Source organism: Coturnix japonica, chromosome 6 (genome assembly GCF_054131305.1).
Source record: "Coturnix japonica strain WE chromosome 6, WE-NBRP24, whole genome shotgun sequence".
NCBI classification, from domain to species: domain Eukaryota; kingdom Metazoa; phylum Chordata; class Aves; order Galliformes; family Phasianidae; genus Coturnix; species Coturnix japonica.
The window spans coordinates 22,396,840-22,424,004 of NC_140668.1; the positions used below are offsets into that span (position 1 = coordinate 22,396,840).

At 51.7% G+C, this 27,165-nt stretch overlaps 4 protein-coding genes across 6 annotated transcripts; all 4 read right to left on the reverse strand.

Annotated features, from left to right (window-relative positions):
• Positions 1-153: 153 nt before the first annotated feature.
• LOC146760499 (uncharacterized) lies at positions 154-9,798 on the reverse strand. 3 transcript variants are annotated; one of them, XM_085550826.1, is made up of 6 exons: positions 8,338-8,677; positions 7,398-7,662; positions 6,319-6,481; positions 1,226-1,328; positions 1,076-1,139; positions 154-923 (listed from the first exon to the last, which is right to left on the reverse strand). In XM_085550826.1, exons 4-6 carry the CDS (start codon positions 1,323-1,325, stop codon positions 641-643), a joined length of 447 nt encoding a protein of 148 aa, XP_085406952.1. In that variant the 5' UTR covers positions 1,326-1,328; positions 6,319-6,481; positions 7,398-7,662; positions 8,338-8,677; the 3' UTR covers positions 154-640. The 3 variants fall into 3 exon arrangements, 1 of the variants encoding a protein (XP_085406952.1); XR_014947423.1 differs by lacking the exon at positions 8,338-8,677 and having other exon boundaries at positions 154-715; positions 7,398-7,527; XR_014947422.1 differs by lacking the exons at positions 154-923; positions 1,076-1,139; positions 1,226-1,328 and having other exon boundaries at positions 6,448-6,481; positions 8,338-9,798.
• A 471-nt stretch (positions 9,799-10,269) lies between these two features.
• Positions 10,270-16,519, reverse strand: LOC146760500 (uncharacterized). The gene is made up of 3 exons (XM_085550843.1): positions 16,371-16,519; positions 11,192-11,444; positions 10,270-10,831 (listed from the first exon to the last, which is right to left on the reverse strand). Exons 2-3 carry the CDS (start codon positions 11,439-11,441, stop codon positions 10,749-10,751), a joined length of 333 nt encoding a protein of 110 aa, XP_085406969.1. The 5' UTR covers positions 11,442-11,444; positions 16,371-16,519; the 3' UTR covers positions 10,270-10,748.
• Positions 16,212-19,650, reverse strand: LOC146760501 (uncharacterized). Its single transcript, XM_085550825.1, has 2 exons — positions 17,450-19,650; positions 16,212-16,533 (listed from the first exon to the last, which is right to left on the reverse strand). The coding sequence occupies exon 1, from the start codon at positions 19,358-19,360 to the stop codon at positions 18,500-18,502; it is 861 nt and encodes a 286-aa protein (XP_085406951.1). The 5' UTR covers positions 19,361-19,650; the 3' UTR covers positions 16,212-16,533; positions 17,450-18,499.
• A 671-nt stretch (positions 19,651-20,321) lies between these two features.
• LOC146760502 (uncharacterized) lies at positions 20,322-26,584 on the reverse strand. The gene is made up of 3 exons (XM_085550842.1): positions 26,456-26,584; positions 21,244-21,496; positions 20,322-20,883 (listed from the first exon to the last, which is right to left on the reverse strand). Exons 2-3 carry the CDS (start codon positions 21,491-21,493, stop codon positions 20,801-20,803), a joined length of 333 nt encoding a protein of 110 aa, XP_085406968.1. The 5' UTR covers positions 21,494-21,496; positions 26,456-26,584; the 3' UTR covers positions 20,322-20,800.
• Positions 26,585-27,165: the final 581 nt, after the last annotated feature.

Here is a 27,165-nt window from a genome sequence, read left to right on the forward strand (position 1 = left end):
GGCCACAGGTTGGGAAGACCAACAAGGAAACGGGGGAAAACCTGCACTGCACCATGTCAAGGGAGAGACGTGAAGCCGACCGCTTCATCGCCCTGCGATTGCCAGCCCGAGCGAGGGACGTTCTGACCAGCTACTGAAAGAGGCAGCACCAGGTTTAGAAAGTTCGCTTCAATTTTATTGCGTACAAGAAGATTTGGCTTCTATTTATTGCCCCGCCCACACCCCAAAATGAAACCCCAGTGCCCAGGATTGCCGCTTAGCAATCAGTCACTCAGCCTCCAGTCAGACCCAAGGAGAAGCCAAACCCCGGGGCTACGTCACCTCCTCCCTCTCCAGTCCCAGCCAGCCCTATTTCAACCTAACCCTACACCAGGCCTGGACCTCAAGAGACACACCCTGAAGGAACGCAGCCTCTCCAGCTCTTGCCATACACCAAGTCCTGCCTATGTGAAGCCCTCATTGCTTCTAACGCAGCACAAGTCCTTCCTGTCCAGTTCACTTCCATCATCTCCACCGTCCATGACAGGGAAAGCACGGCTGTGCCAGTAAACTGGACTGTTGAGTCAGCAGCTCTTGGTGCCACCTCCGAGGAAGCGTTGCAGGTGGTTCTGCTGTCCTTTGTAGCTTCTTGCTCAAGCCCTCATCGTTGCTTTCTGCTTTCCTTCTCGGCTTTCTTCCTCAGCTGAGTAGCGCTTGCCTTGCCTCGGCAAGCTTGCTGCAAGAGGGAAAAAAGAGGCACTATTTCACTCACGCACGCTGCCAGCACAGTCTGACTTAGAGAGCTGCTCGCAAGATATCCCTGGGCTACAAACCCAAGAACAAGGAAGGACACAAAAGTCACATCTGCATTGTCTGTTACCGCATGCCAAGGAAGAGTCCTCACACTCGAGCACTGCCCCACTTGCAGCTGAGGGGAGGAGGAGCTGGAAAGGACAGGTGGACAGAAAAGAAGGGAAAAGCTGAAGAGGCGAGAATCAACTTCTCCCCGAGGCAGATCACACCTTTGTGGCCACTCTTTTAGGAATGCTCACCATTCCTAATCCTAGCGTTAGCAAGATGAAAATTCACCACCTACCTTTTCACGCTCCTCACGTACGCACTGAGGGCCGTGCCGTGGCTGTGCTGCACAACACCAGCGACTGAAAGAAAGCACGCAGAGAGCGGATCTGTTGCAGACAGTGCCAGGAGCTGTGCTTGAACAACGCTTTCGGTAAGGCACTCCTACCTTGCAATGGCCACACTTTGGGAGCTCTGGGACACAGCCACGTGTTGCTCTCCTGAGTCCCAGCTCCATTTCTCAGCCCACTCACGCTCTGCTCCTCCATGTTCTGCAAAGGAAAAGTCCCAAGAGGGAAATTCAGTTCATCGCAGATGTCATCAAACTGTCAGGGCAGTCGCACTCATTGCTCGGGGTGAGCAACCAGCTGCATGCTTACCCAAGGAGCAGCGGTTACTTTTACTTGAGTGTAACAGCCAATGCCTGACTGCAAGTACGAACACTAACCTATGCCTAACTCTAAAATAACAACAGAAACCTATACCTAACTCTAAAATAACAACAAAAACCTATACCTAACTCTAAAATAACAACAAAAACCTATACCTAACCCTAAAGAACAAACAGGAACCTATGCCTAACTCTAAAAAACGAACAGGAACCTATCCCTAACACTAAAACTAAACTGAACACTAACACTAACCTAACACTACCATCAAAACAAAGAACATAACAAACACCTAACCTAACAGGGGGAAGATGGAACTGGGGGCCCACAGAACCAGAGGAGCAACAAGGTGGAGGAGCAGAAGATGTTAAATAATGCCACCCAGCTCATGCTGGGGGCAGGGGCCGCGCAGCAGGAAAGGAGCCGAGTGCCTGGACCAGCGATGGTGAAGCTGTGACCATGCCAACGCGGGGCCTGGCACGGTGGTGTGGTGCCAGGCCAGCTATGCCGCGGGCGGATCCACGTCCATGGGCTCCTCTGGAGGGGGATCCACCTCCATCGGTTCCTCCGGAGGGGGATCCACCTCCATCGGTTCCTCCGGAGGGGGATCCACCTCCATCGGTTCCTCCGGAGGGGGATCCACCTCCATCGGTTCCTCCGGAGGGGGATCCACCTCCATCGGTTCCTCCGGAGGGGGATCCACCTCCATAGGCTCCACATGGGTGGTGGTCACAGGGCTGGTCCAGGCATGATGGATAATGGCTCTCTTACCCCTCCTCTGCCTGATGGTCATGGCGGGCCCCCTCCTCCTTCTGACTCCTAGGGCCCCCAGCTCCATCCTCCCACCAGAAACTTCAACCCTCGCCCTCTTTGCAGCAGGCATGGCTGTTAACTGCCACAACTGTCAGAGGCATGCGGCAACGGTGACCATGGTGACATGGAGAGGGTTCTAAAATGGCGGCCGCACTGCTGGCACTGGAGTTCCACATAGGATGAGGAGGGGGCTGGAGGGCAGGGCATGGTACGGGAGCTACAAGGTGCTCCCTGTGCCCAGCGGGCAGCCCTTCTCTCTGGCCAGCAAGAGGGCACAGACGAGCCGGCCCCAAGTAAAGGGCCCTCGGCCTCCTTCACCCTCCTTCACCCTCCCCCTTCTTCCACAAGGGAATCTTTTTGGGCTGCCATACTGTTGTGGTTTTGTATTTTTTTCTATTGGTATTTCACATCATAACATCATCTGGAGATCATAGATTGATCAGTCAATCATATTGATCTAGATAAGTCCGTGACACAGACGCAGCACGCAGCAGCTCCTGATGGGGCTCCTGAGCTGAGCACCAACAACGGCAGGCTCCAAAGGGGACCTGACTACGCCTGCCTCCTGGGACACACAAGCTCTGCTTTCCATAGTCGCACCCAGCGCCTCTCCTTGTGCGGCACCTCGGCGGATTCAACCCTTACCTACAATTAAGACCTCTGACTGAATTGGAATTCCAGTCACTCTGATTACACCCCACATCCCTGCTGCAGGCCCTCCCACATGCCCACGTGCTGCACCCAGCCACACCGGCTGCCACAGCCCCGCAGCCAGGCGGGGGTTGGTGCTTCATGATCCTTGAGGTCCCTTCCAACCCGGGTCATTCTGTGATTCTGTGATCGGGTTGAAGGGGCTGGCACTGCCCTGAAGGTGAGCGAGAGAAGTTGGCAAAGGAAGGGTGAGTGGCGGGATCCGAGGAGGGCGTTTTGTGTTTGTGTGCGTGTCTGTTGTTTGCCTGATGTGTTTGTGTGCGTTGTTGTTTCAGGTGTCTGAGTGAGGACTCCCTGTGGGAACTGGCAGCAAGCAAAGGAATGGATCGACGGGCCTGGCCGCCGTGTTGGACTGCGGCTGTGGAGCCAACGAAGGTGTGTCCAGTGTCCTTCCTTACATCATTGACTATGTATGAGGTGTACCTATATCTGTGTAACCATTTTACAAGTCAGGGTGCAGGTTTTTGGTGGGGTCCTGACAGTTCCTCAGCTAGAACCCTCTTACCCCTTTGAGACAGGCCGCTTCCGTCTGTAGCTGTCATGCCAGGAGCCAAATAAATTGCCCCATGGTGAAAAACACCAAGACTCCTATGTCTGCACCGACTCTTTAACCATTTGTTTAAGAGGTGGGTTTTTAGGTCCAACTCAGTATCCCTCCCTGCCACTGAAAGTACAGATGCAATAACCACCCGCACACCTGTTCCTTCGATTACCCGCCCCAGTCCCCTGAAATCATCTTTGATAGCCTTCAGGCTTTTTTTACTAACTTCTTCACTGCCAGCCTGAACTATCAGCAGGGGATAGTAGACAGAAGGGCAGATCAGACTGGGAAGTCTCCCAGCAATGTCCCTGACCCGTGCCCAGGGGAGGGAGCACACCTCCCTGCGGGTAGGGTCGGGCCAGCATATAGGGCCTTCCATTCCTCGCCAGTAGGGTTGTGCGCCCATGATGGCAGTAATGAACAAACTGCTGCATCACAAAGATCTTGGCCTGATTAGAAATCTTTGAGTAATGCTGTTACAGCAGACAGAATGTGCTAAGCGCAAGTAGTCTCCTGCACTTCACATCCTTGCTACTTTGTTCTGGGTGTTGTCACTGAGCAGCGTCTAACACAAATTCTGCCCCGGTCAGCTGGCTGCCTGAGCTTGAGCCCTGATGGCAACACTGTGTGCTTACCCAGGAGCAGCGGTTACTTTTACTTGAGTGTAGCAGCCAATGCCTGACTGTAAGTACGAACACTAACCTATGCCTAACTCTAAAATAACAACAGAAACCTATACCTAACCCTAAAGAACAAACAGGAACCTATGCCTAACTCTAAAGAACAAACAGGAACCTATCCCTAACGCTAAAACTAAACTGAACACTAACACTAACCTAACACAACCATCAAAACAAAGAACAGAGCAAACACCTAACTACAACAGGGGGAAGAAGGAACTGGGGGCCCACAGAACCGGAGGAGCAACGAGGTGGAGGAGAAGAAGATGTTAAATAATGCCACCCAGCTCATGCTGGGGGCAGGGGCCACGCAGCAGGAAAGGAGCCGAGTGCCTGGACCAGCGATGGTGAAGCTGTGACCATGCCAACGGTCATGACCATGACCACGGTGGTGTGGTGCCAGGCCAGCTATGCCGCGGGCGGATCCACGTCCATGGGCTCCTCTGGAGGGGGATCCACCTCCATCGGTTCCTCCGGAGGGGGATCCACCTCCATCGGCTCCACATGGGTGGTGGTCACAGGGCTGGTCCAGGCATGATGGAAACGGGCTCCTTTCCCCCTCCTCCATTTGATGGTTATGGCGGGCACCCTCCTCCTCTTCGGTTCTGGGGCCCCCAGCTTCTTCTCCCCACTTAAATCCTCACTACATTCCTCTCGCCCTCGCTTCGTGCTGGACATGGCTGCTACCTGCCCAGCACTCTCAGAGGTGAGTGAGTCGGGTGGAGCCGCAGCAACCAAGGTGACAGCTGTGACATGGGGAAGATTCCAAAATGGCACCTGTGCTGCTGGGAGTGGTGTTCCGCATAGGATGAGGAGGGGGCTGGAGGGCAGGGCACGGCACGGGAGCTACAAGGCACTCCCTGTGTCCAGCGGGCAGCCCTTCTCTCCGGCCAGCAAGAGGGCACAGAGAGCTGGCCCCGAGAAAAGGGCCCTCGGCCTCCTTCACCCTCCCCCTCCTTTCATAAGGGAATCCCCACGTTGGGCTGGGCACCCACATGGAATCATTGAAACTACAACCTACTACTTTGCTTCTACAGCAAGACTATTGTACTGAAATACTACTGTACTTAAAAGCACCTGCAATCACACTACACTCGTTTTTAATATTAAACTCTCAAACTTTCATAGCAAATAATAACATCCGCTCACAAAGAAAATGTGGAGAGGCCACAAAAGAGAAATACCACTCATGAAAACATTTGTATTTAGACATTCAAACTAACAACGTACTTTGTCTTTACCTAACCGTACCATTCTGTGCTAGAAATACGATGTTCTGCTGTAGAGTATAACTTGGAGAACCCAAAAGCAGCTAAAACCTGCTCCACTCAGTAATTTGACCATCCGCTGATATTTGGTTCTTTGCTCCCTTGCTTTCTAGTTGCTCACTCTTTAGACACACGCAAATCACATTGTCAAGGACTACAAAAACACTGTTAGCCAAAAAATTTATGCTGGCAGAATCTTAACGTTAGAAACGTGTAAATTGGTTGCAAAGAAGAAAGTGAAGACCAACACAGTAACCAAATACTAACTGATACATAAGGCTTCTCTCACACATCCTGAAAACAGAACCGCCAGCCTTAATGAACTTTGCTCTTCAGACACTGACTGAAATGCAAGTATTACCTTGTCATGGTTTAATAATTTTGTAATTTTGCTATCAGTATTCCACATCATAACATCATATAAAGCATGAATAGTTTTACTGAATCTGCAACTTACAGAAGAAGACTACATCTCCCAGAGAACAACACGAGGTCACGGGACCTGGACACTATATTAACTCTGTCGCAGGCTAGACTGACGTCTTTCGAGTTCTGGCGTTCAGGGGAGTGTGTGGGAGCCTTCACCGTTTCGCCTAGATTTACAGTAGGCCTCTCGGTTTCGGGACTCATTCTCTCTCCTATTTTGCTTGATTCGTTAGCTCAATTTTCAATTATATTGTATTATACTGTGTTATCCTGTATTTCGATATAGTAATTTAGTAAATAAGTGTGCCTCCTTAGATTGTTGCTGCTGTTTTCTTTTCCTAATTAACTTTTTTTCCTTTCGGCCTAGGGCCCCTGCTGGGCCCACAGTCCCTGTCACGGACGCAGGTGGATTTTTAGTTTAAACCGTGACATACCTGTAGCAGCCTGGATCTGGCAATAGTCAAAGAATCCTTTACGTCCAGCTCCTTAGCATCAAAAGACCACAGATACTGCTGGGGCAGAATTTCATTGAAGCCTTCAAAAGAAGCTTGTGTCTGTTCCTCAGTGCCTCGGGAAAGTCTCCATTCTGCTACCAGCCTGGAAAAGACACAGAAGGATCATTTAAAACAGGCTACGCTAACCCAAGTTCATCTTTGTTAGTTTGTTTTGAAATGAACCGTAAGCTGTGTTAAGAAAAATGATGGAAAGTGCTGGGGATAGAGCACTGTGTAACTGTATTCTAATTGTATTCCCAACCTTCACCCTGCGCAAACAATTTTAAGTTAAAACCCTATGTTTCCAACCACTCAACTGCAGAAAGCATTTTAGGCTCCAGCAGAAGGCAGCATCTACTCACTGATGATATTAATGAGAGCACAGGAGTCCCTTGCTGTTCGGAGGAAGAAAAAAATGCAGAGCTGTGTTCATCTAATATGTTCCATATTTGTTTCTGTCAATCACGAAACTTTGCTCTGTGGTAGAAACTCCACTCTCCATTAAGAAAAGGGAGAAAAGCAGGCAGGAGACCCAAAGAACCTGAACCCAGGGAGAAGCAGATATTATGCTGAATTCAAGCCTAACCTGTCAGGAGAACTGGAATCGAAAGGAGAGAACGCAACACAGGACACAGAGTGTGACAAAAGAACATTGCTTAAGCTGCAATCTGAGCTCTGCCCGGCTTCCTCAAAACCAGAAGAGAACGGTCTTCTGCAGGTACTCCCTCCTCTCCATCCCAGTGAGTATTTGGCACAACTGCCAATGCCAATACGTTCCTTCTGCAAATGTCACCGTTTCTGTGAAACCTTTCCAGATGACTCGTGACTAAAGCAATTTCTACTCCCTCATTCCTCAAAACCTTCCCACACAAAAGCCTTCACAGATCAGATGGTAAGAAAGAGGGAATTCTACGGCCACAGCAATAAAGCGCGCAGAAAGCCCATCTGTTGCAGACAGAGGAGTGAGCCGTGCTTAACCAACACTGCTTCAGCGCACGCTTACAGTAAGGCACACCTACCTTGCGCTGGCCACGCACGAAGCTCGTGACGCAGCTCCAGGCGGCTCTCCTGGGGCCCAGCTTCATTTCACGGCCACTCACGCTCTGCTGCTGGACATTCTGCAACGGAAAAGCCACCGGATGCAAATCCCATCCCTCGCAGATGGCATCAGACCTCCGCTCTCATGGCAGTCACCACCGCCCTGCCCTGGGCAGCGCTTCCACTGCCCTTGCTCCTGCCACAAGACACCAACGTCTGCTTCTAAGGCGGCTCCACCATGGGATCCTGTATGCAACAGAAAAACACACGGAGGCTGCCAGCCACTGCAACACGCGCGCTGTGAAACCCCTGGCACTGCTGAGTCCCAAGAGCAGAGGAGAGAAGCGTTTGCCTGCCATGGACGGGCTGCGGCGGGATTGAATCCTGCCTTCGAATCGGGACACCCCCAGGGAGAGCCTCCCTGGGGACCCAAAGACTGAAATGGAGGCAAGGTAACACTTTGCTATAGAAAGGGAAAGGGGAACTTCACAGAATCCGAGACAAAGGGTAACTGCAGATAGTTTACATTTAAAAGTGCAGGGATAGGGGGAATTACAGACACTTAGTCAAAATAAAACCAGAGAAGAGGGCAATAAAGATAAGAAGAAATTGTCCGGAGACCTCTGACAAGAAGAAGGATTAGATACCCCCGGGCAAGATGATGCTGACATGGGAGAACGATACCAGCAGATAACACCAAGAAGAAAACAGAAGAAGAATTTCACCCCAAAACAACGGCAAGGGTCGCGGGGAACGGGGTCCTAGGGAATGTAATGAATATGTAATCAAACTGAGGAGGAGACTATTGATTACGTATTAGCTTAACCTATATCTGTAACACACTTTTCTCCTTACGGTGTGCAAGTTTGGTGGAGCTCTCCCGCTTGCACCCGGCGCTGCGCAACGCTGGAATAAACATACCTGCTTTAGAACCCATCTTTGGGTTATAGAGTTTGATTCCGCAAGTCATCTTCCTGCCGCACAGCCCAGCACGGCCGGAGCCGCACCACACGATCCGGGCCGGGGCCGGCTCAGGCTCTGCCTCCAGGCTTTTGGGGCCGGCCGGGTGACTCCGCAGCACAGCGAGACCGTGGAGCCGCCCGGGAGCCGCCTCTGGGTGCCGGCAGCGCCGCGAGCTCCTCCCCCGACAGCCCCTCCGTGCCCCCGCACCGAGGCCCGACCCCGTTCGCAGCACAGAGCCCGCTCCTCCCGGCCCCGCTCATGGCCGCCATGCCGCCATGGCCCGGAAGTGCTCTCCGCCGCCTGCAGGAAGCACTTCCTGTCACTGGCACCGGCACTGTCACGTGGCTCAGGCCGGGCTGGGGCCTGTTGGGGGGGGGCGGCTGCCGGAAAAGGACCCAAAATTCACGTCTCATTTCGTGTCTTTCCTCTCGCTTTCCTTCCTTTACCTTCCCCTTCCCTTCCTTCCTTCCTCGCCCTCGTCCCCTTCCCTTCACCACCTCCCTGTGTCCATTCCAGTGCCTGGCCACCCTTTCTGAGCAGTAATACCTCGTAGTGTCCAGCCTGAATCTCCCCTGTCGCAGCTTGAAGCCATTCCCTCTGGTCCTATCATTAATGACACGAGAGAAGAGGCCGAGCCCCAGCTCACTACAGCCTCCCTTCAGGAAGTTAGAGAGAGCAATGAGGTCTCCCCTGAGCCTCCTCTTCTCCAGGCTGAACAATCCCAGCTCCCTCAGCCGCTCCTCATACGGCCTGTGCTCCAGACCCCTCACCAGCTTTGTTGCCCTCCTCTGAACGCGTTCCAGGGCCTCGATGTCTTTCTTGCACTGAGGGGCCCAAAACTGAACACAGCACTCGAGCTGCGGCCTCATCAGTGCTGAGAACAGGGGGACAATCACCTCTCTGCTCCTGCTGGCAACACTGTTTCCCATGCAGGCCAGGATGCCCTCGGCCTTCTTATTATACAGCAAAGGAATCCCCTGAAAAGGAAACCACAATATCTGGCAACATGAAACAAAGTTCTGATTCGTAAAAGACTGGCAGCAAGGCCTGAATCTCTTGTGTCATCTGCTCTTGATGTATCACATTAGCACTAGGTGGAATGCAGAAGCTTCCTGAGACGTGATAATCAAAACCTAGTCCAATGCCTTTAAAAAAGCCTTTAAGAGATTACTCCTCCTTGTCTGTTTAAAATAAACTTAGGTAATACAAAAGGTTGGAAAATTTTTGGACAACTCCCCAGGGCCGGGCTTTGGAAGGCCGTATTGACGAGAGTCAATCAAGCTCCGGCTGCAGGCGTATATGTGTGTGCCAGTTCTTTAACACAGTAGAAATCACAACTTGCTGCATGATCAAAATTCTACATGTGCTACTCCTGAACCCCAATGACTTCCAACGGTGTTAAATTACCCCTTGATCTCTAAGCAGAACAAAACAACAAAATGCCACACCAATAGTGAATACATAAAAACAAACAACTCCTTGGGCCTCAAGGGGAGGCTGATGCACAGGCCACGGCTGCCAGCGTGCAGCTGGGCTTCCCAGGGCAAACAGCAACACACGGTGCATCCATCAGAAGCTGAAAGAGCCCTCAGGGAAGAGAGGCCAACTCAAGGGGCTGAGCACGGGACACCCTTCTTCCTGCCGGGCTGCTTCCCCTCCTCTGGTTTCTTTCTGTCAGTCCTCAGAGAGCAAGGAGATGCTCACAGCCTGTCACCAGCACTTACGGGTTGGCTGAAAGGCCACAGGTTGGGAAGACCAACAAGGAAACGGGGGAAAACCTGCACTGCACCATGTCAAGGGAGAGACGTGAAGCCGACCGCTTCATCGCCCTGCGATTGCCAGCCCGAGCGAGGGACGTTCTGACCAGCTACTGAAAGAGGCAGCACCAGGTTTAGAAAGTTCGCTTCAATTTTATTGCGTACAAGAAGATTTGGCTTCTATTTATTGCCCCGCCCACACCCCAAAATGAAACCCCAGTGCCCAGGATTGCCGCTTAGCAATCAGTCACTCAGCCTCCAGTCAGACCCAAGGAGAAGCCAAACCCCGGGGCTACGTCACCTCCTCCCTCTCCAGTCCCAGCCAGCCCTATTTCAACCTAACCCTACACCAGGCCTGGACCTCAAGAGACACACCCTGAAGGAACGCAGCGTCTCCAGCTCTTGCCATACACCAAGTCCTGCCTATGTGAAGCCCTCATTGCTTCTAACGCAGCACAAGTCCTTCCTGTCCAGTTCACTTCCATCATCTCCACCGTCCATGACAGGGAAAGCACGGCTGTGCCAGTAAACTGGGCTGTTGAGTCAGCAGCTCTTGGTGCCACCTCCGAGGAAGCGTTGCAGGTGGTTCTGCTGTCCTTTGTAGCTTCTTGCTCAAGCCCTCATCGTTGCTTTCTGCTTTCCTTCTCGGCTTTCTTCCTCAGCTGAGTAGCGCTTGCCTTGCCTCGGCAAGCTTGCTGCAAGAGGGAAAAAAGAGGCACTATTTCACTCACGCACGCTGCCAGCACAGTCTGACTTAGAGAGCTGCTCGCAAGATATCCCTGGGCTACAAACCCAAGAACAAGGAAGGACACAAAAGTCACATCTGCATTGTCTGTTACCGCATGCCAAGGAAGAGTCCTCACACTCGAGCACTGCCCCACTTGCAGCTGAGGGGAGGAGGAGCTGGAAAGGACAGGTGGACAGAAAAGAAGGGAAAAGCTGAAGAGGCGAGAATCAACTTCTCCCCGAGGCAGATCACACCTTTGTGGCCACTCTTTTAGGAATGCTCACCATTCCTAATCCTAGCGTTAGCAAGATGAAAATTCACCACCTACCTTTCCACGCTCCTCGCGTACGCACTGAGGGCCGTGCCGTGGCTGTGCTGCACAACACCAGCGACTGAAAGAAAGCACGCAGAGAGCGGATCTGTTGCAGACAGTGCCAGGAGCTGTGCTTGAACAACGCTTTCGGTAAGGCACTCCTACCTTGCAATGGCCACACTTTGGGAGCTCTGGGACACAGCCACGTGTTGCTCTCCTGAGTCCCAGCTCCATTTCTCAGCCCACTCACGCTCTGCTCCTCCATGTTCTGCAAAGGAAAAGTCCCAAGAGGGAAATTCAGTTCATCGCAGATGTCATCAAACTGTCAGGGCAGTCGCACTCATTGCTCGGGGTGAGCAACCAGCTGCATGCTTACCCAAGGAGCAGCGGTTACTTTTACTTGAGTGTAACAGCCAATGCCTGACTGCAAGTACGAACACTAACCTATGCCTAACTCTAAAATAACAACAGAAACCTATACCTAACCCTAAAGAACAAACAGGAACCTATACCTAACTCTAAAATAACAACAAAAACCTATACCTAACCCTAAAGAACAAACAGGAACCTATGCCTAACTCTAAAAAACGAACAGGAACCTATCCCTAACACTAAAACTAAACTGAACACTAACACTAACCTAACACTACCATCAAAACAAAGAACATAACAAACACCTAACCTAACAGGGGGAAGATGGAACTGGGGGCCCACAGAACCAGAGGAGCAACAAGGTGGAGGAGCAGAAGATGTTAAATAATGCCACCCAGCTAATGCTGGGGGCAGGGGCCGCGCAGCAGGAAAGGAGCCGAGTGCCTGGACCAGCGATGGTGAAGCTGTGACCATGCCAACGCGGGGCCTGGCACGGTGGTGTGGTGCCAGGCCAGCTATGCCGCGGGCGGATCCACGTCCATGGGCTCCTCTGGAGGGGGATCCACCTCCATCGGTTCCTCCGGAGGGGGATCCACCTCCATCGGTTCCTCCGGAGGGGGATCCACCTCCATCGGTTCCTCCGGAGGGGGATCCACCTCCATAGGCTCCACATGGGTGGTGGTCACAGGGCTGGTCCAGGCATGATGGATAATGGCTCTCTTACCCCTCCTCTGCCTGATGGTCATGGCGGGCCCCCTCCTCCTTCTGACTCCTAGGGCCCCCAGCTCCATCCTCCCACCAGAAACTTCAACCCTCGCCCTCTTTGCAGCAGGCATGGCTGTTAACTGCCACAACTGTCAGAGGCATGCGGCAACGGTGACCATGGTGACATGGAGAGGGTTCTAAAATGGCGGCCGCACTGCTGGCACTGGAGTTCCACATAGGATGAGGAGGGGGCTGGAGGGCAGGGCATGGTACGGGAGCTACAAGGTGCTCCCTGTGCCCAGCGGGCAGCCCTTCTCTCTGGCCAGCAAGAGGGCACAGACGAGCCGGCCCCAAGTAAAGGGCCCTCGGCCTCCTTCACCCTCCTTCACCCTCCCCCTTCTTCCACAAGGGAATCTTTTTGGGCTGCCATACTGTTGTGGTTTTGTATTTTTTTCTATTGGTATTTCACATCATAACATCATCTGGAGATCATAGATTGATCAGTCAATCATATTGATCTAGATAAGTCCGTGACACAGACGCAGCACGCAGCAGCTCCTGATGGGGCTCCTGAGCTGAGCACCAACAACGGCAGGCTCCAAAGGGGACCTGACTACGCCTGCCTCCTGGGACACACAAGCTCTGCTTTCCATAGTCGCACCCAGCGCCTCTCCTTGTGCGGCACCTCGGCGGATTCAACCCTTACCTACAATTAAGACCTCTGACTGAATTGGAATTCCAGTCACTCTGATTACACCCCACATCCCTGCTGCAGGCCCTCCCACATGCCCACGTGCTGCACCCAGCCACACCGGCTGCCACAGCCCCGCAGCCAGGCGGGGGTTGGTGCTTCATGATCCTTGAGGTCCCTTCCAACCCGGGTCATTCTGTGATTCTGTGATCGGGTTGAAGGGGCTGGCACTGCCCTGAAGGTGAGCGAGAGAAGTTGGCAAAGGAAGGGTGAGTGGCGGGATCCGAGGAGGGCGTTTTGTGTTTGTGTGCGTGTCTGTTGTTTGCCTGATGTGTTTGTGTGCGTTGTTGTTTCAGGTGTCTGAGTGAGGACTCCCTGTGGGAACTGGCAGCAAGCAAAGGAATGGATCGACGGGCCTGGCCGCCGTGTTGGACTGCGGCTGTGGAGCCAACGAAGGTGTGTCCAGTGTCCTTCCTTACATCATTGACTATGTATGAGGTGTACCTATATCTGTGTAACCATTTTACAAGTCAGGGTGCAGGTTTTTGGTGGGGTCCTGACAATTCCTCAGCTAGAACCCTCTTACCCCTTTGAGACAGGCCGCTTCCGTCTGTAGCTGTCATGCCAGGAGCCAAATAAATTGCCCCATGGTGAAAAACACCAAGACTCCTATGTCTGCACCGACTCTTTAACCATTTGTTTAAGAGGTGGGTTTTTAGGTCCAACTCAGTATCCCTCCCTGCCACTGAAAGTACAGATGCAATAACCATCCGCACACCTGTTCCTTCGATTACCCGCCCCAGTCCCCTGAAATCATCTTTGATAGCCTTCAGGCTTTTTTTACTAACTTCTTCACTGCCAGCCTGAACTATCAGCAGGGGATAGTAGACAGAAGGGCAGATCAGACTGGGAAGTCTCCCAGCAATGTCCCTGACCCGTGCCCAGGGGAGGGAGCACACCTCCCTGCGGGTAGGGTCGGGCCAGCATATAGGGCCTTCCATTCCTCGCCAGTAGGGTTGTGCGCCCATGATGGCAGTAATGAACAAACTGCTGCATCACAAAGATCTTGGCCTGATTAGAAATCTTTGAGTAATGCTGTTACAGCAGACAGAATGTGCTAAGCGCAAGTAGTCTCCTGCACTTCACATCCTTGCTACTTTGTTCTGGGTGTTGTCACTGAGCAGCGTCTAACACAAATTCTGCCCCGGTCAGCTGGCTGCCTGAGCTTGAGCCCTGATGGCAACACTGTGTGCTTACCCAGGAGCAGCGGTTACTTTTACTTGAGTGTAGCAGCCAATGCCTGACTGTAAGTACGAACACTAACCTATGCCTAACTCTAAAATAACAACAGAAACCTATACCTAACCCTAAAGAACAAACAGGAACCTATGCCTAACTCTAAAGAACAAACAGGAACCTATCCCTAACGCTAAAACTAAACTGAACACTAACACTAACCTAACACAACCATCAAAACAAAGAACAGAGCAAACACCTAACTACAACAGGGGGAAGAAGGAACTGGGGGCCCACAGAACCGGAGGAGCAACGAGGTGGAGGAGAAGAAGATGTTAAATAATGCCACCCAGCTCATGCTGGGGGCAGGGGCCACGCAGCAGGAAAGGAGCCGAGTGCCTGGACCAGCGATGGTGAAGCTGTGACCATGCCAACGCGGGGCCTGGCACGGTGGTGTGGTGCCAGGCCAGCTATGCCGCGGGCGGATCCACGTCCATGGGCTCCTCTGGAGGGGGATCCACCTCCATCGGTTCCTCCGGAGGGGGATCCACCTCCATCGGCTCCACATGGGTGGTGGTCACAGGGCTGGTCCAGGCATGATGGAAACGGGCTCCTTTCCCCCTCCTCCATTTGATGGTTATGGCGGGCACCCTCCTCCTCTTCGGTTCTGGGGCCCCCAGCTTCTTCTCCCCACTTAAATCCTCACTACATTCCTCTCGCCCTCGCTTCGTGCTGGACATGGCTGCTACCTGCCCAGCACTCTCAGAGGTGAGTGAGTCGGGTGGAGCCGCAGCAACCAAGGTGACAGCTGTGACATGGGGAAGATTCCAAAATGGCACCTGTGCTGCTGGGAGTGGTGTTCCGCATAGGATGAGGAGGGGGCTGGAGGGCAGGGCACGGCACGGGAGCTACAAGGCACTCCCTGTGTCCAGCGGGCAGCCCTTCTCTCCGGCCAGCAAGAGGGCACAGAGAGCTGGCCCCGAGAAAAGGGCCCTCGGCCTCCTTCACCCTCCCCCTCCTTTCATAAGGGAATCCCCATGTTGGGCTGGGCACCCACATGGAATCATTGAAACTACAACCTACTACTTTGCTTCTACAGCAAGACTATTGTACTGAAATACTACTGTACTTAAAAGCACCTGCAATCACACTACACTCGTTTTTAATATTAAACTCTCAAACTTTCATAGCAAATAATAACATCCGCTCACAAAGAAAATGTGGAGAGGCCACAAAAGAGAAATACCACTCATGAAAACATTTGTATTTAGACATTCAAACTAACAACGTACTTTGTCTTTACCTAACCGTACCATTCTGTGCTAGAAATACGATGTTCTGCTGTAGAGTATAACTTGGAGAACCCAAAAGCAGCTAAAACCTGCTCCACTCAGTAATTTGACCATCCGCTGATATTTGGTTCTTTGCTCCCTTGCTTTCTAGTTGCTCACTCTTTAGACACACGCAAATCACATTGTCAAGGACTACAAAAACACTGTTAGCCAAAAAATTTATGCTGGCAGAATCTTAACGTTAGAAACGTGTAAATTGGTTGCAAAGAAGAAAGTGAAGACCAACACAGTAACCAAATACTAACTGATACATAAGGCTTCTCTCACACATCCTGAAAACAGAACCGCCAGCCTTAATGAACTTTGCTCTTCAGACACTGACTGAAATGCAAGTATTACCTTGTCATGGTTTAATAATTTTGTAATTTTGCTATCAGTATTCCACATCATAACATCATATAAAGCATGAATAGTTTTACTGAATCTGCAACTTACAGAAGAAGACTACATCTCCCAGAGAACAACACGAGGTCACGGGACCTGGACACTATATTAACTCTGTCGCAGGCTAGACTGACGTCTTTCGAGTTCTGGCGTTCAGGGGAGTGTGTGGGAGCCTTCACCGTTTCGCCTAGATTTACAGTAGGCCTCTCGGTTTCGGGACTCATTCTCTCTCCTATTTTGCTTGATTCGTTAGCTCAATTTTCAATTATATTGTATTATACTGTGTTATCCTGTATTTCGATATAGTAATTTAGTAAATAAGTGTGCCTCCTTAGATTGTTGCTGCTGTTTTCTTTTCCTAATTAACTTTTTTTCCTTTCGGCCTAGGGCCCCTGCTGGGCCCACAGTCCCTGTCACGGACGCAGGTGGATTTTTAGTTTAAACCGTGACATACCTGTAGCAGCCTGGATCTGGCAATAGTCAAAGAATCCTTTACGTCCAGCTCCTTAGCATCAAAAGACCACAGATACTGCTGGGGCAGAATTTCATTGAAGCCTTCAAAAGAAGCTTGTGTCTGTTCCTCAGTGCCTCGGGAAAGTCTCCATTCTGCTACCAGCCTGGAAAAGACACAGAAGGATCATTTAAAACAGGCTACGCTAACCCAAGTTCATCTTTGTTAGTTTGTTTTGAAATGAACCGTAAGCTGTGTTAAGAAAAATGATGGAAAGTGCTGGGGATAGAGCACTGTGTAACTGTATTCTAATTGTATTCCCAACCTTCACCCTGCGCAAACAATTTTAAGTTAAAACCCTATGTTTCCAACCACTCAACTGCAGAAAGCATTTTAGGCTCCAGCAGAAGGCAGCATCTACTCACTGATGATATTAATGAGAGCACAGGAGTCCCTTGCTGTTCGGAGGAAGAAAAAAATGCAGAGCTGTGTTCATCTAATATGTTCCATATTTGTTTCTGTCAATCACGAAACTTTGCTCTGTGGTAGAAACTCCACTCTCCATTAAGAAAAGGGAGAAAAGCAGGCAGGAGACCCAAAGAACCTGAACCCAGGGAGAAGCAGATATTATGCTGAATTCAAGCCTAACCTGTCAGGAGAACTGGAATCGAAAGGAGAGAACGCAACACAGGACACAGAGTGTGACAAAAGAACATTGCTTAAGCTGCAATCTGAGCTCTGCCCGGCTTCCTCAAAACCAGAAGAGAACGGTCTTCTGCAGGTACTCCCTCCTCTCCATCCCAGTGAGTATTTGGCACAACTGCCAATGCCAATACGTTCCTTCTGCAAATGTCACCGTTTCTGTGAAACCTTTCCAGATGACTCGTGACTAAAGCAATTTCTACTCCCTCATTCCTCAAAACCTTCCCACACAAAAGCCTTCACAGATCAGATGGTAAGAAAGAGGGAATTCTACGGCCACAGCAATAAAGCGCGCAGAAAGCCCATCTGTTGCAGACAGAGGAGTGAGCCGTGCTTAACCAACACTGCTTCAGCGCACGCTTACAGTAAGGCACACCTACCTTGCGCTGGCCACGCACGAAGCTCGTGACGCAGCTCCAGGCGGCTCTCCTGGGGCCCAGCTTCATTTCACGGCCACTCACGCTCTGCTGCTGGACATTCTGCAACGGAAAAGCCACCGGATGCAAATCCCATCCCTCGCAGATGGCATCAGACCTCCGCTCTCATGGCAGTCACCACCGCCCTGCCCTGGGCAGCGCTTCCACTGCCCTTGCTCCTGCCACAAGACACCAACGTCTGCTTCTAACGCGGCTCCACCATGGGATCCTGTATGCAATAGAAAAACACACGGAGGCTGCCAGCCACTGCAACACCCGCGCTGTGAAACCCCTGGCACTGCTGAGTCCCAAGAGCAGAGGAGAGAAGCGTTTGCCTGCCATGGACGGGCTGCGGCGGGATTGAATCCTGCCTTCGAATCGGGACACCCCCAGGGAGAGCCTCCCTGGGGACCCAAAGACTGAAATGGAGGCAAGGTAACACTTTGCTATAGAAAGGGAAAGGGGAACTTCACAGAATCCGAGACAAAGGGTAACTGCAGATAGTTTACATTTAAAAGTGCAGGGATAGGGGGAATTACAGACACTTAGTCAAAATAAAACCAGAGAAGAGGGCAATAAAGATAAGAAGAAATTGTCCGGAGACCTCTGACAAGAAGAAGGATTAGATACCCCCGGGCAAGATGATGCTGACATGGGAGAACGATACCAGCAGATAACACCAAGAAGAAAACAGAAGAAGAATTTCACCCCAAAACAACGGCAAGGGTCGCGGGGAACGGGGTCCTAGGGAATGTAATGAATATGTAATCAAACTGAGGAGGAGACTATTGATTACGTATTAGCTTAACCTATATCTGTAACACACTTTTCTCCTTACGGTGTGCAAGTTTGGTGGAGCTCTCCCGCTTGCACCCGGCGCTGCGCAACGCTGGAATAAACATACCTGCTTTAGAACCCATCTTTGGGTTATAGAGTTTGATTCCGCAAGTCATCTTCCTGCCGCACAGCCCAGCACGGCCGGAGCCGCACCACACGATCCGGGCCGGGGCCGGCTCAGGCTCTGCCTCCAGGCTTTTGGGGCCGGCCGGGTGACTCCGCAGCACAGCGAGACCGTGGAGCCGCCCGGGAGCCGCCTCTGGGTGCCGGCAGCGCCGCGAGCTCCTCCCCCGACAGCCCCTCCGTGCCCCCGCACCGAGGCCCGACCCCGTTCGCAGCACAGAGCCCGCTCCTCCCGGCCCCGCTCATGGCCGCCATGCCGCCATGGCCCGGAAGTGCTCTCCGCCGCCTGCAGGAAGCACTTCCTGTCACTGGCACCGGCACTGTCACGTGGCTCAGGCCGGGCTGGGGCCTGTTGGGGGGGGGCGGCTGCCGGAAAAGGACCCAAAATTCACGTCTCATTTCGTGTCTTTCCTCTCGCTTTCCTTCCTTTACCTTCCCCTTCCCTTCCTTCCTTCCTCGCCCTCGTCCCCTTCCCTTCACCACCTCCCTGTGTCCATTCCAGTGCCTGGCCACCCTTTCTGAGCAGTAATACCTCGTAGTGTCCAGCCTGAATCTCCCCTGTCGCAGCTTGAAGCCATTCCCTCTGGTCCTATCATTAATGACACGAGAGAAGAGGCCGAGCCCCAGCTCACTACAGCCTCCCTTCAGGAAGTTAGAGAGAGCAATGAGGTCTCCCCTGAGCCTCCTCTTCTCCAGGCTGAACAATCCCAGCTCCCTCAGCCGCTCCTCATACGGCCTGTGCTCCAGACCCCTCACCAGCTTTGTTGCCCTCCTCTGAACGCGTTCCAGGGCCTCGATGTCTTTCTTGCACTGAGGGGCCCAAAACTGAACACAGCACTCGAGCTGCGGCCTCATCAGTGCTGAGAACAGGGGGACAATCACCTCTCTGCTCCTGCTGGCAACACTGTTTCCCATGCAGGCCAGGATGCCCTCGGCCTTCTTATTATACAGCAAAGGAATCCCCTGAAAAGGAAACCACAATATCTGGCAACATGAAACAAAGTTCTGATTCGTAAAAGACTGGCAGCAAGGCCTGAATCTCTTGTGTCATCTGCTCTTGATGTATCACATTAGCACTAGGTGGAATGCAGAAGCTTCCTGAGACGTGATAATCAAAACCTAGTCCAATGCCTTTAAAAAAGCCTTTAAGAGATTACTCCTCCTTGTCTGTTTAAAATAAACTTAGGTAATACAAAAGGTTGGAAAATTTTTGGACAACTCCCCAGGGCCGGGCTTTGGAAGGCCGTATTGACGAGAGTCAATCAAGCTCCGGCTGCAGGCGTATATGTGTGTGCCAGTTCTTTAACACAGTAGAAATCACAACTTGCTGCATGATCAAAATTCTACATGTGCTACTCCTGAACCCCAATGACTTCCAACGGTGTTAAATTACCCCTTGATCTCTAAGCAGAACAAAACAACAAAATGCCACACCAATAGTGAATACATAAAAACAAACAACTCCTTGGGCCTCAAGGGGAGGCTGATGCACAGGCCACGGCTGCCAGCGTGCAGCTGGGCTTCCCAGGGCAAACAGCAACACACGGTGCATCCATCAGAAGCTGAAAGAGCCCTCAGGGAAGAGAGGCCAACTCAAGGGGCTGAGCACGGGACACCCTTCTTCCTGCCGGGCTGCTTCCCCTCCTCTGGTTTCTTTCTGTCAGTCCTCAGAGAGCAAGGAGATGCTCACAGCCTGTCACCAGCACTTACGGGTTGGCTGAAAGGCCACAGGTTGGGAAGACCAACAAGGAAACGGGGGAAAACCTGCACTGCACCATGTCAAGGGAGAGACGTGAAGCCGACCGCTTCATCGCCCTGCGATTGCCAGCCCGAGCGAGGGACGTTCTGACCAGCTACTGAAAGAGGCAGCACCAGGTTTAGAAAGTTCGCTTCAATTTTATTGCGTACAAGAAGATTTGGCTTCTATTTATTGCCCCGCCCACACCCCAAAATGAAACCCCAGTGCCCAGGATTGCCGCTTAGCAATCAGTCACTCAGCCTCCAGTCAGACCCAAGGAGAAGCCAAACCCCGGGGCTACGTCACCTCCTCCCTCTCCAGTCCCAGCCAGCCCTATTTCAACCTAACCCTACACCAGGCCTGGACCTCAAGAGACACACCCTGAAGGAACGCAGCGTCTCCAGCTCTTGCCATACACCAAGTCCTGCCTATGTGAAGCCCTCATTGCTTCTAACGCAGCACAAGTCCTTCCTGTCCAGTTCACTTCCATCATCTCCACCGTCCATGACAGGGAAAGCACGGCTGTGCCAGTAAACTGGGCTGTTGAGTCAGCAGCTCTTGGTGCCACCTCCGAGGAAGCGTTGCAGGTGGTTCTGCTGTCCTTTGTAGCTTCTTGCTCAAGCCCTCATCGTTGCTTTCTGCTTTCCTTCTCGGCTTTCTTCCTCAGCTGAGTAGCGCTTGCCTTGCCTCGGCAAGCTTGCTGCAAGAGGGAAAAAAGAGGCACTATTTCACTCACGCACGCTGCCAGCACAGTCTGACTTAGAGAGCTGCTCGCAAGATATCCCTGGGCTACAAACCCAAGAACAAGGAAGGACACAAAAGTCACATCTGCATTGTCTGTTACCGCATGCCAAGGAAGAGTCCTCACACTCGAGCACTGCCCCACTTGCAGCTGAGGGGAGGAGGAGCTGGAAAGGACAGGTGGACAGAAAAGAAGGGAAAAGCTGAAGAGGCGAGAATCAACTTCTCCCCGAGGCAGATCACACCTTTGTGGCCACTCTTTTAGGAATGCTCACCATTCCTAATCCTAGCGTTAGCAAGATGAAAATTCACCACCTACCTTTCCACGCTCCTCGCGTACGCACTGAGGGCCGTGCCGTGGCTGTGCTGCACAACACCAGCGACTGAAAGAAAGCACGCAGAGAGCGGATCTGTTGCAGACAGTGCCAGGAGCTGTGCTTGAACAACGCTTTCGGTAAGGCACTCCTACCTTGCAATGGCCACACTTTGGGAGCTCTGGGACACAGCCACGTGTTGCTCTCCTGAGTCCCAGCTCCATTTCTCAGCCCACTCACGCTCTGCTCCTCCATGTTCTGCAAAGGAAAAGTCCCAAGAGGGAAATTCAGTTCATCGCAGATGTCATCAAACTGTCAGGGCAGTCGCACTCATTGCTCGGGGTGAGCAACCAGCTGCATGCTTACCCAAGGAGCAGCGGTTACTTTTACTTGAGTGTAACAGCCAATGCCTGACTGCAAGTACGAACACTAACCTATGCCTAACTCTAAAATAACAACAGAAACCTATACCTAACTCTAAAATAACAACAAAAACCTATACCTAACTCTAAAATAACAACAAAAACCTATACCTAACCCTAAAGAACAAACAGGAACCTATGCCTAACTCTAAAAAACGAACAGGAACCTATCCCTAACACTAAAACTAAACTGAACACTAACACTAACCTAACACTACCATCAAAACAAAGAACATAACAAACACCTAACCTAACAGGGGGAAGATGGAACTGGGGGCCCACAGAACCAGAGGAGCAACAAGGTGGAGGAGCAGAAGATGTTAAATAATGCCACCCAGCTAATGCTGGGGGCAGGGGCCGCGCAGCAGGAAAGGAGCCGAGTGCCTGGACCAGCGATGGTGAAGCTGTGACCATGCCAACGCGGGGCCTGGCACGGTGGTGTGGTGCCAGGCCAGCTATGCCGCGGGCGGATCCACGTCCATGGGCTCCTCTGGAGGGGGATCCACCTCCATCGGTTCCTCCGGAGGGGGATCCACCTCCATCGGTTCCTCCGGAGGGGGATCCACCTCCATCGGTTCCTCCGGAGGGGGATCCACCTCCATCGGTTCCTCCGGAGGGGGATCCACCTCCATAGGCTCCACATGGGTGGTGGTCACAGGGCTGGTCCAGGCATGATGGATAATGGCTCTCTTACCCCTCCTCTGCCTGATGGTCATGGCGGGCCCCCTCCTCCTTCTGACTCCTAGGGCCCCCAGCTCCATCCTCCCACCAGAAACTTCAACCCTCGCCCTCTTTGCAGCAGGCATGGCTGTTAACTGCCACAACTGTCAGAGGCATGCGGCAACGGTGACCATGGTGACATGGAGAGGGTTCTAAAATGGCGGCCGCACTGCTGGCACTGGAGTTCCACATAGGATGAGGAGGGGGCTGGAGGGCAGGGCATGGTACGGGAGCTACAAGGTGCTCCCTGTGCCCAGCGGGCAGCCCTTCTCTCTGGCCAGCAAGAGGGCACAGACGAGCCGGCCCCAAGTAAAGGGCCCTCGGCCTCCTTCACCCTCCTTCACCCTCCCCCTTCTTCCACAAGGGAATCTTTTTGGGCTGCCATACTGTTGTGGTTTTGTATTTTTTTCTATTGGTATTTCACATCATAACATCATCTGGAGATCATAGATTGATCAGTCAATCATATTGATCTAGATAAGTCCGTGACACAGACGCAGCACGCAGCAGCTCCTGATGGGGCTCCTGAGCTGAGCACCAACAACGGCAGGCTCCAAAGGGGACCTGACTACGCCTGCCTCCTGGGACACACAAGCTCTGCTTTCCATAGTCGCACCCAGCGCCTCTCCTTGTGCGGCACCTCGGCGGATTCAACCCTTACCTACAATTAAGACCTCTGACTGAATTGGAATTCCAGTCACTCTGATTACACCCCACATCCCTGCTGCAGGCCCTCCCACATGCCCACGTGCTGCACCCAGCCACACCGGCTGCCACAGCCCCGCAGCCAGGCGGGGGTTGGTGCTTCATGATCCTTGAGGTCCCTTCCAACCCGGGTCATTCTGTGATTCTGTGATCGGGTTGAAGGGGCTGGCACTGCCCTGAAGGTGAGCGAGAGAAGTTGGCAAAGGAAGGGTGAGTGGCGGGATCCGAGGAGGGCGTTTTGTGTTTGTGTGCGTGTCTGTTGTTTGCCTGATGTGTTTGTGTGCGTTGTTGTTTCAGGTGTCTGAGTGAGGACTCCCTGTGGGAACTGGCAGCAAGCAAAGGAATGGATCGACGGGCCTGGCCGCCGTGTTGGACTGCGGCTGTGGAGCCAACGAAGGTGTGTCCAGTGTCCTTCCTTACATCATTGACTATGTATGAGGTGTACCTATATCTGTGTAACCATTTTACAAGTCAGGGTGCAGGTTTTTGGTGGGGTCCTGACAGTTCCTCAGCTAGAACCCTCTTACCCCTTTGAGACAGGCCGCTTCCGTCTGTAGCTGTCATGCCAGGAGCCAAATAAATTGCCCCATGGTGAAAAACACCAAGACTCCTATGTCTGCACCGACTCTTTAACCATTTGTTTAAGAGGTGGGTTTTTAGGTCCAACTCAGTATCCCTCCCTGCCACTGAAAGTACAGATGCAATAACCACCCGCACACCTGTTCCTTCGATTACCCGCCCCAGTCCCCTGAAATCATCTTTGATAGCCTTCAGGCTTTTTTTACTAACTTCTTCACTGCCAGCCTGAACTATCAGCAGGGGATAGTAGACAGAAGGGCAGATCAGACTGGGAAGTCTCCCAGCAATGTCCCTGACCCGTGCCCAGGGGAGGGAGCACACCTCCCTGCGGGTAGGGTCGGGCCAGCATATAGGGCCTTCCATTCCTCGCCAGTAGGGTTGTGCGCCCATGATGGCAGTAATGAACAAACTGCTGCATCACAAAGATCTTGGCCTGATTAGAAATCTTTGAGTAATGCTGTTACAGCAGACAGAATGTGCTAAGCGCAAGTAGTCTCCTGCACTTCACATCCTTGCTACTTTGTTCTGGGTGTTGTCACTGAGCAGCGTCTAACACAAATTCTGCCCCGGTCAGCTGGCTGCCTGAGCTTGAGCCCTGATGGCAACACTGTGTGCTTACCCAGGAGCAGCGGTTACTTTTACTTGAGTGTAGCAGCCAATGCCTGACTGTAAGTACGAACACTAACCTATGCCTAACTCTAAAATAACAACAGAAACCTATACCTAACCCTAAAGAACAAACAGGAACCTATGCCTAACTCTAAAGAACAAACAGGAACCTATCCCTAACGCTAAAACTAAACTGAACACTAACACTAACCTAACACAACCATCAAAACAAAGAACAGAGCAAACACCTAACTACAACAGGGGGAAGAAGGAACTGGGGGCCCACAGAACCGGAGGAGCAACGAGGTGGAGGAGAAGAAGATGTTAAATAATGCCACCCAGCTCATGCTGGGGGCAGGGGCCACGCAGCAGGAAAGGAGCCGAGTGCCTGGACCAGCGATGGTGAAGCTGTGACCATGCCAACGGTCATGACCATGACCACGGTGGTGTGGTGCCAGGCCAGCTATGCCGCGGGCGGATCCACGTCCATGGGCTCCTCTGGAGGGGGATCCACCTCCATCGGTTCCTCCGGAGGGGGATCCACCTCCATCGGCTCCACATGGGTGGTGGTCACAGGGCTGGTCCAGGCATGATGGAAACGGGCTCCTTTCCCCCTCCTCCATTTGATGGTTATGGCGGGCACCCTCCTCCTCTTCGGTTCTGGGGCCCCCAGCTCCTTCTCCCACTTAAATCCTCACTACATTCCTCTCGCCCTCGCTTCGTGCTGGACATGGCTGCTACCTGCCCAGCACTCTCAGAGGTGAGTGAGTCGGGTGGAGCCGCAGCAACCAAGGTGACAGCTGTGACATGGGGAAGATTCCAAAATGGCACCTGTGCTGCTGGGAGTGGTGTTCCGCATAGGATGAGGAGGGGGCTGGAGGGCAGGGCACGGCACGGGAGCTACAAGGCACTCCCTGTGTCCAGCGGGCAGCCCTTCTCTCCGGCCAGCAAGAGGGCACAGAGAGCTGGCCCCGAGAAAAGGGCCCTCGGCCTCCTTCACCCTCCCCCTCCTTTCATAAGGGAATCCCCACTTTGGGCTGGGCACCCACATGGAATCATTGAAACTACAACCTACTACTTTGCTTCTACAGCAAGACTATTGTACTGAAATACTACTGTACTTAAAAGCACCTGCAATCACACTACACTCGTTTTTAATATTAAACTCTCAAACTTTCATAGCAAATAATAACATCCGCTCACAAAGAAAATGTGGAGAGGCCACAAAAGAGAAATACCACTCATGAAAACATTTGTATTTAGACATTCAAACTAACAACGTACTTTGTCTTTACCTAACCGTACCATTCTGTGCTAGAAATACGATGTTCTGCTGTAGAGTATAACTTGGAGAACCCAAAAGCAGCTAAAACCTGCTCCACTCAGTAATTTGACCATCCGCTGATATTTGGTTCTTTGCTCCCTTGCTTTCTAGTTGCTCACTCTTTAGACACACGCAAATCACATTGTCAAGGACTACAAAAACACTGTTAGCCAAAAAATTTATGCTGGCAGAATCTTAACGTTAGAAACGTGTAAATTGGTTGCAAAGAAGAAAGTGAAGACCAACACAGTAACCAAATACTAACTGATACATAAGGCTTCTCTCACACATCCTGAAAACAGAACCGCCAGCCTTAATGAACTTTGCTCTTCAGACACTGACTGAAATGCAAGTATTACCTTGTCATGGTTTAATAATTTTGTAATTTTGCTATCAGTATTCCACATCATAACATCATATAAAGCATGAATAGTTTTACTGAATCTGCAACTTACAGAAGAAGACTACATCTCCCAGAGAACAACACGAGGTCACGGGACCTGGACACTATATTAACTCTGTCGCAGGCTAGACTGACGTCTTTCGAGTTCTGGCGTTCAGGGGAGTGTGTGGGAGCCTTCACCGTTTCGCCTAGATTTACAGTAGGCCTCTCGGTTTCGGGACTCATTCTCTCTCCTATTTTGCTTGATTCGTTAGCTCAATTTTCAATTATATTGTATTATACTGTGTTATCCTGTATTTCGATATAGTAATTTAGTAAATAAGTGTGCCTCCTTAGATTGTTGCTGCTGTTTTCTTTTCCTAATTAACTTTTTTTCCTTTCGGCCTAGGGCCCCTGCTGGGCCCACAGTCCCTGTCACGGACGCAGGTGGATTTTTAGTTTAAACCGTGACATACCTGTAGCAGCCTGGATCTGGCAATAGTCAAAGAATCCTTTACGTCCAGCTCCTTAGCATCAAAAGACCACAGATACTGCTGGGGCAGAATTTCATTGAAGCCTTCAAAAGAAGCTTGTGTCTGTTCCTCAGTGCCTCGGGAAAGTCTCCATTCTGCTACCAGCCTGGAAAAGACACAGAAGGATCATTTAAAACAGGCTACGCTAACCCAAGTTCATCTTTGTTAGTTTGTTTTGAAATGAACCGTAAGCTGTGTTAAGAAAAATGATGGAAAGTGCTGGGGATAGAGCACTGTGTAACTGTATTCTAATTGTATTCCCAACCTTCACCCTGCGCAAACAATTTTAAGTTAAAACCCTATGTTTCCAACCACTCAACTGCAGAAAGCATTTTAGGCTCCAGCAGAAGGCAGCATCTACTCACTGATGATATTAATGAGAGCACAGGAGTCCCTTGCTGTTCGGAGGAAGAAAAAAATGCAGAGCTGTGTTCATCTAATATGTTCCATATTTGTTTCTGTCAATCACGAAACTTTGCTCTGTGGTAGAAACTCCACTCTCCATTAAGAAAAGGGAGAAAAGCAGGCAGGAGACCCAAAGAACCTGAACCCAGGGAGAAGCAGATATTATGCTGAATTCAAGCCTAACCTGTCAGGAGAACTGGAATCGAAAGGAGAGAACGCAACACAGGACACAGAGTGTGACAAAAGAA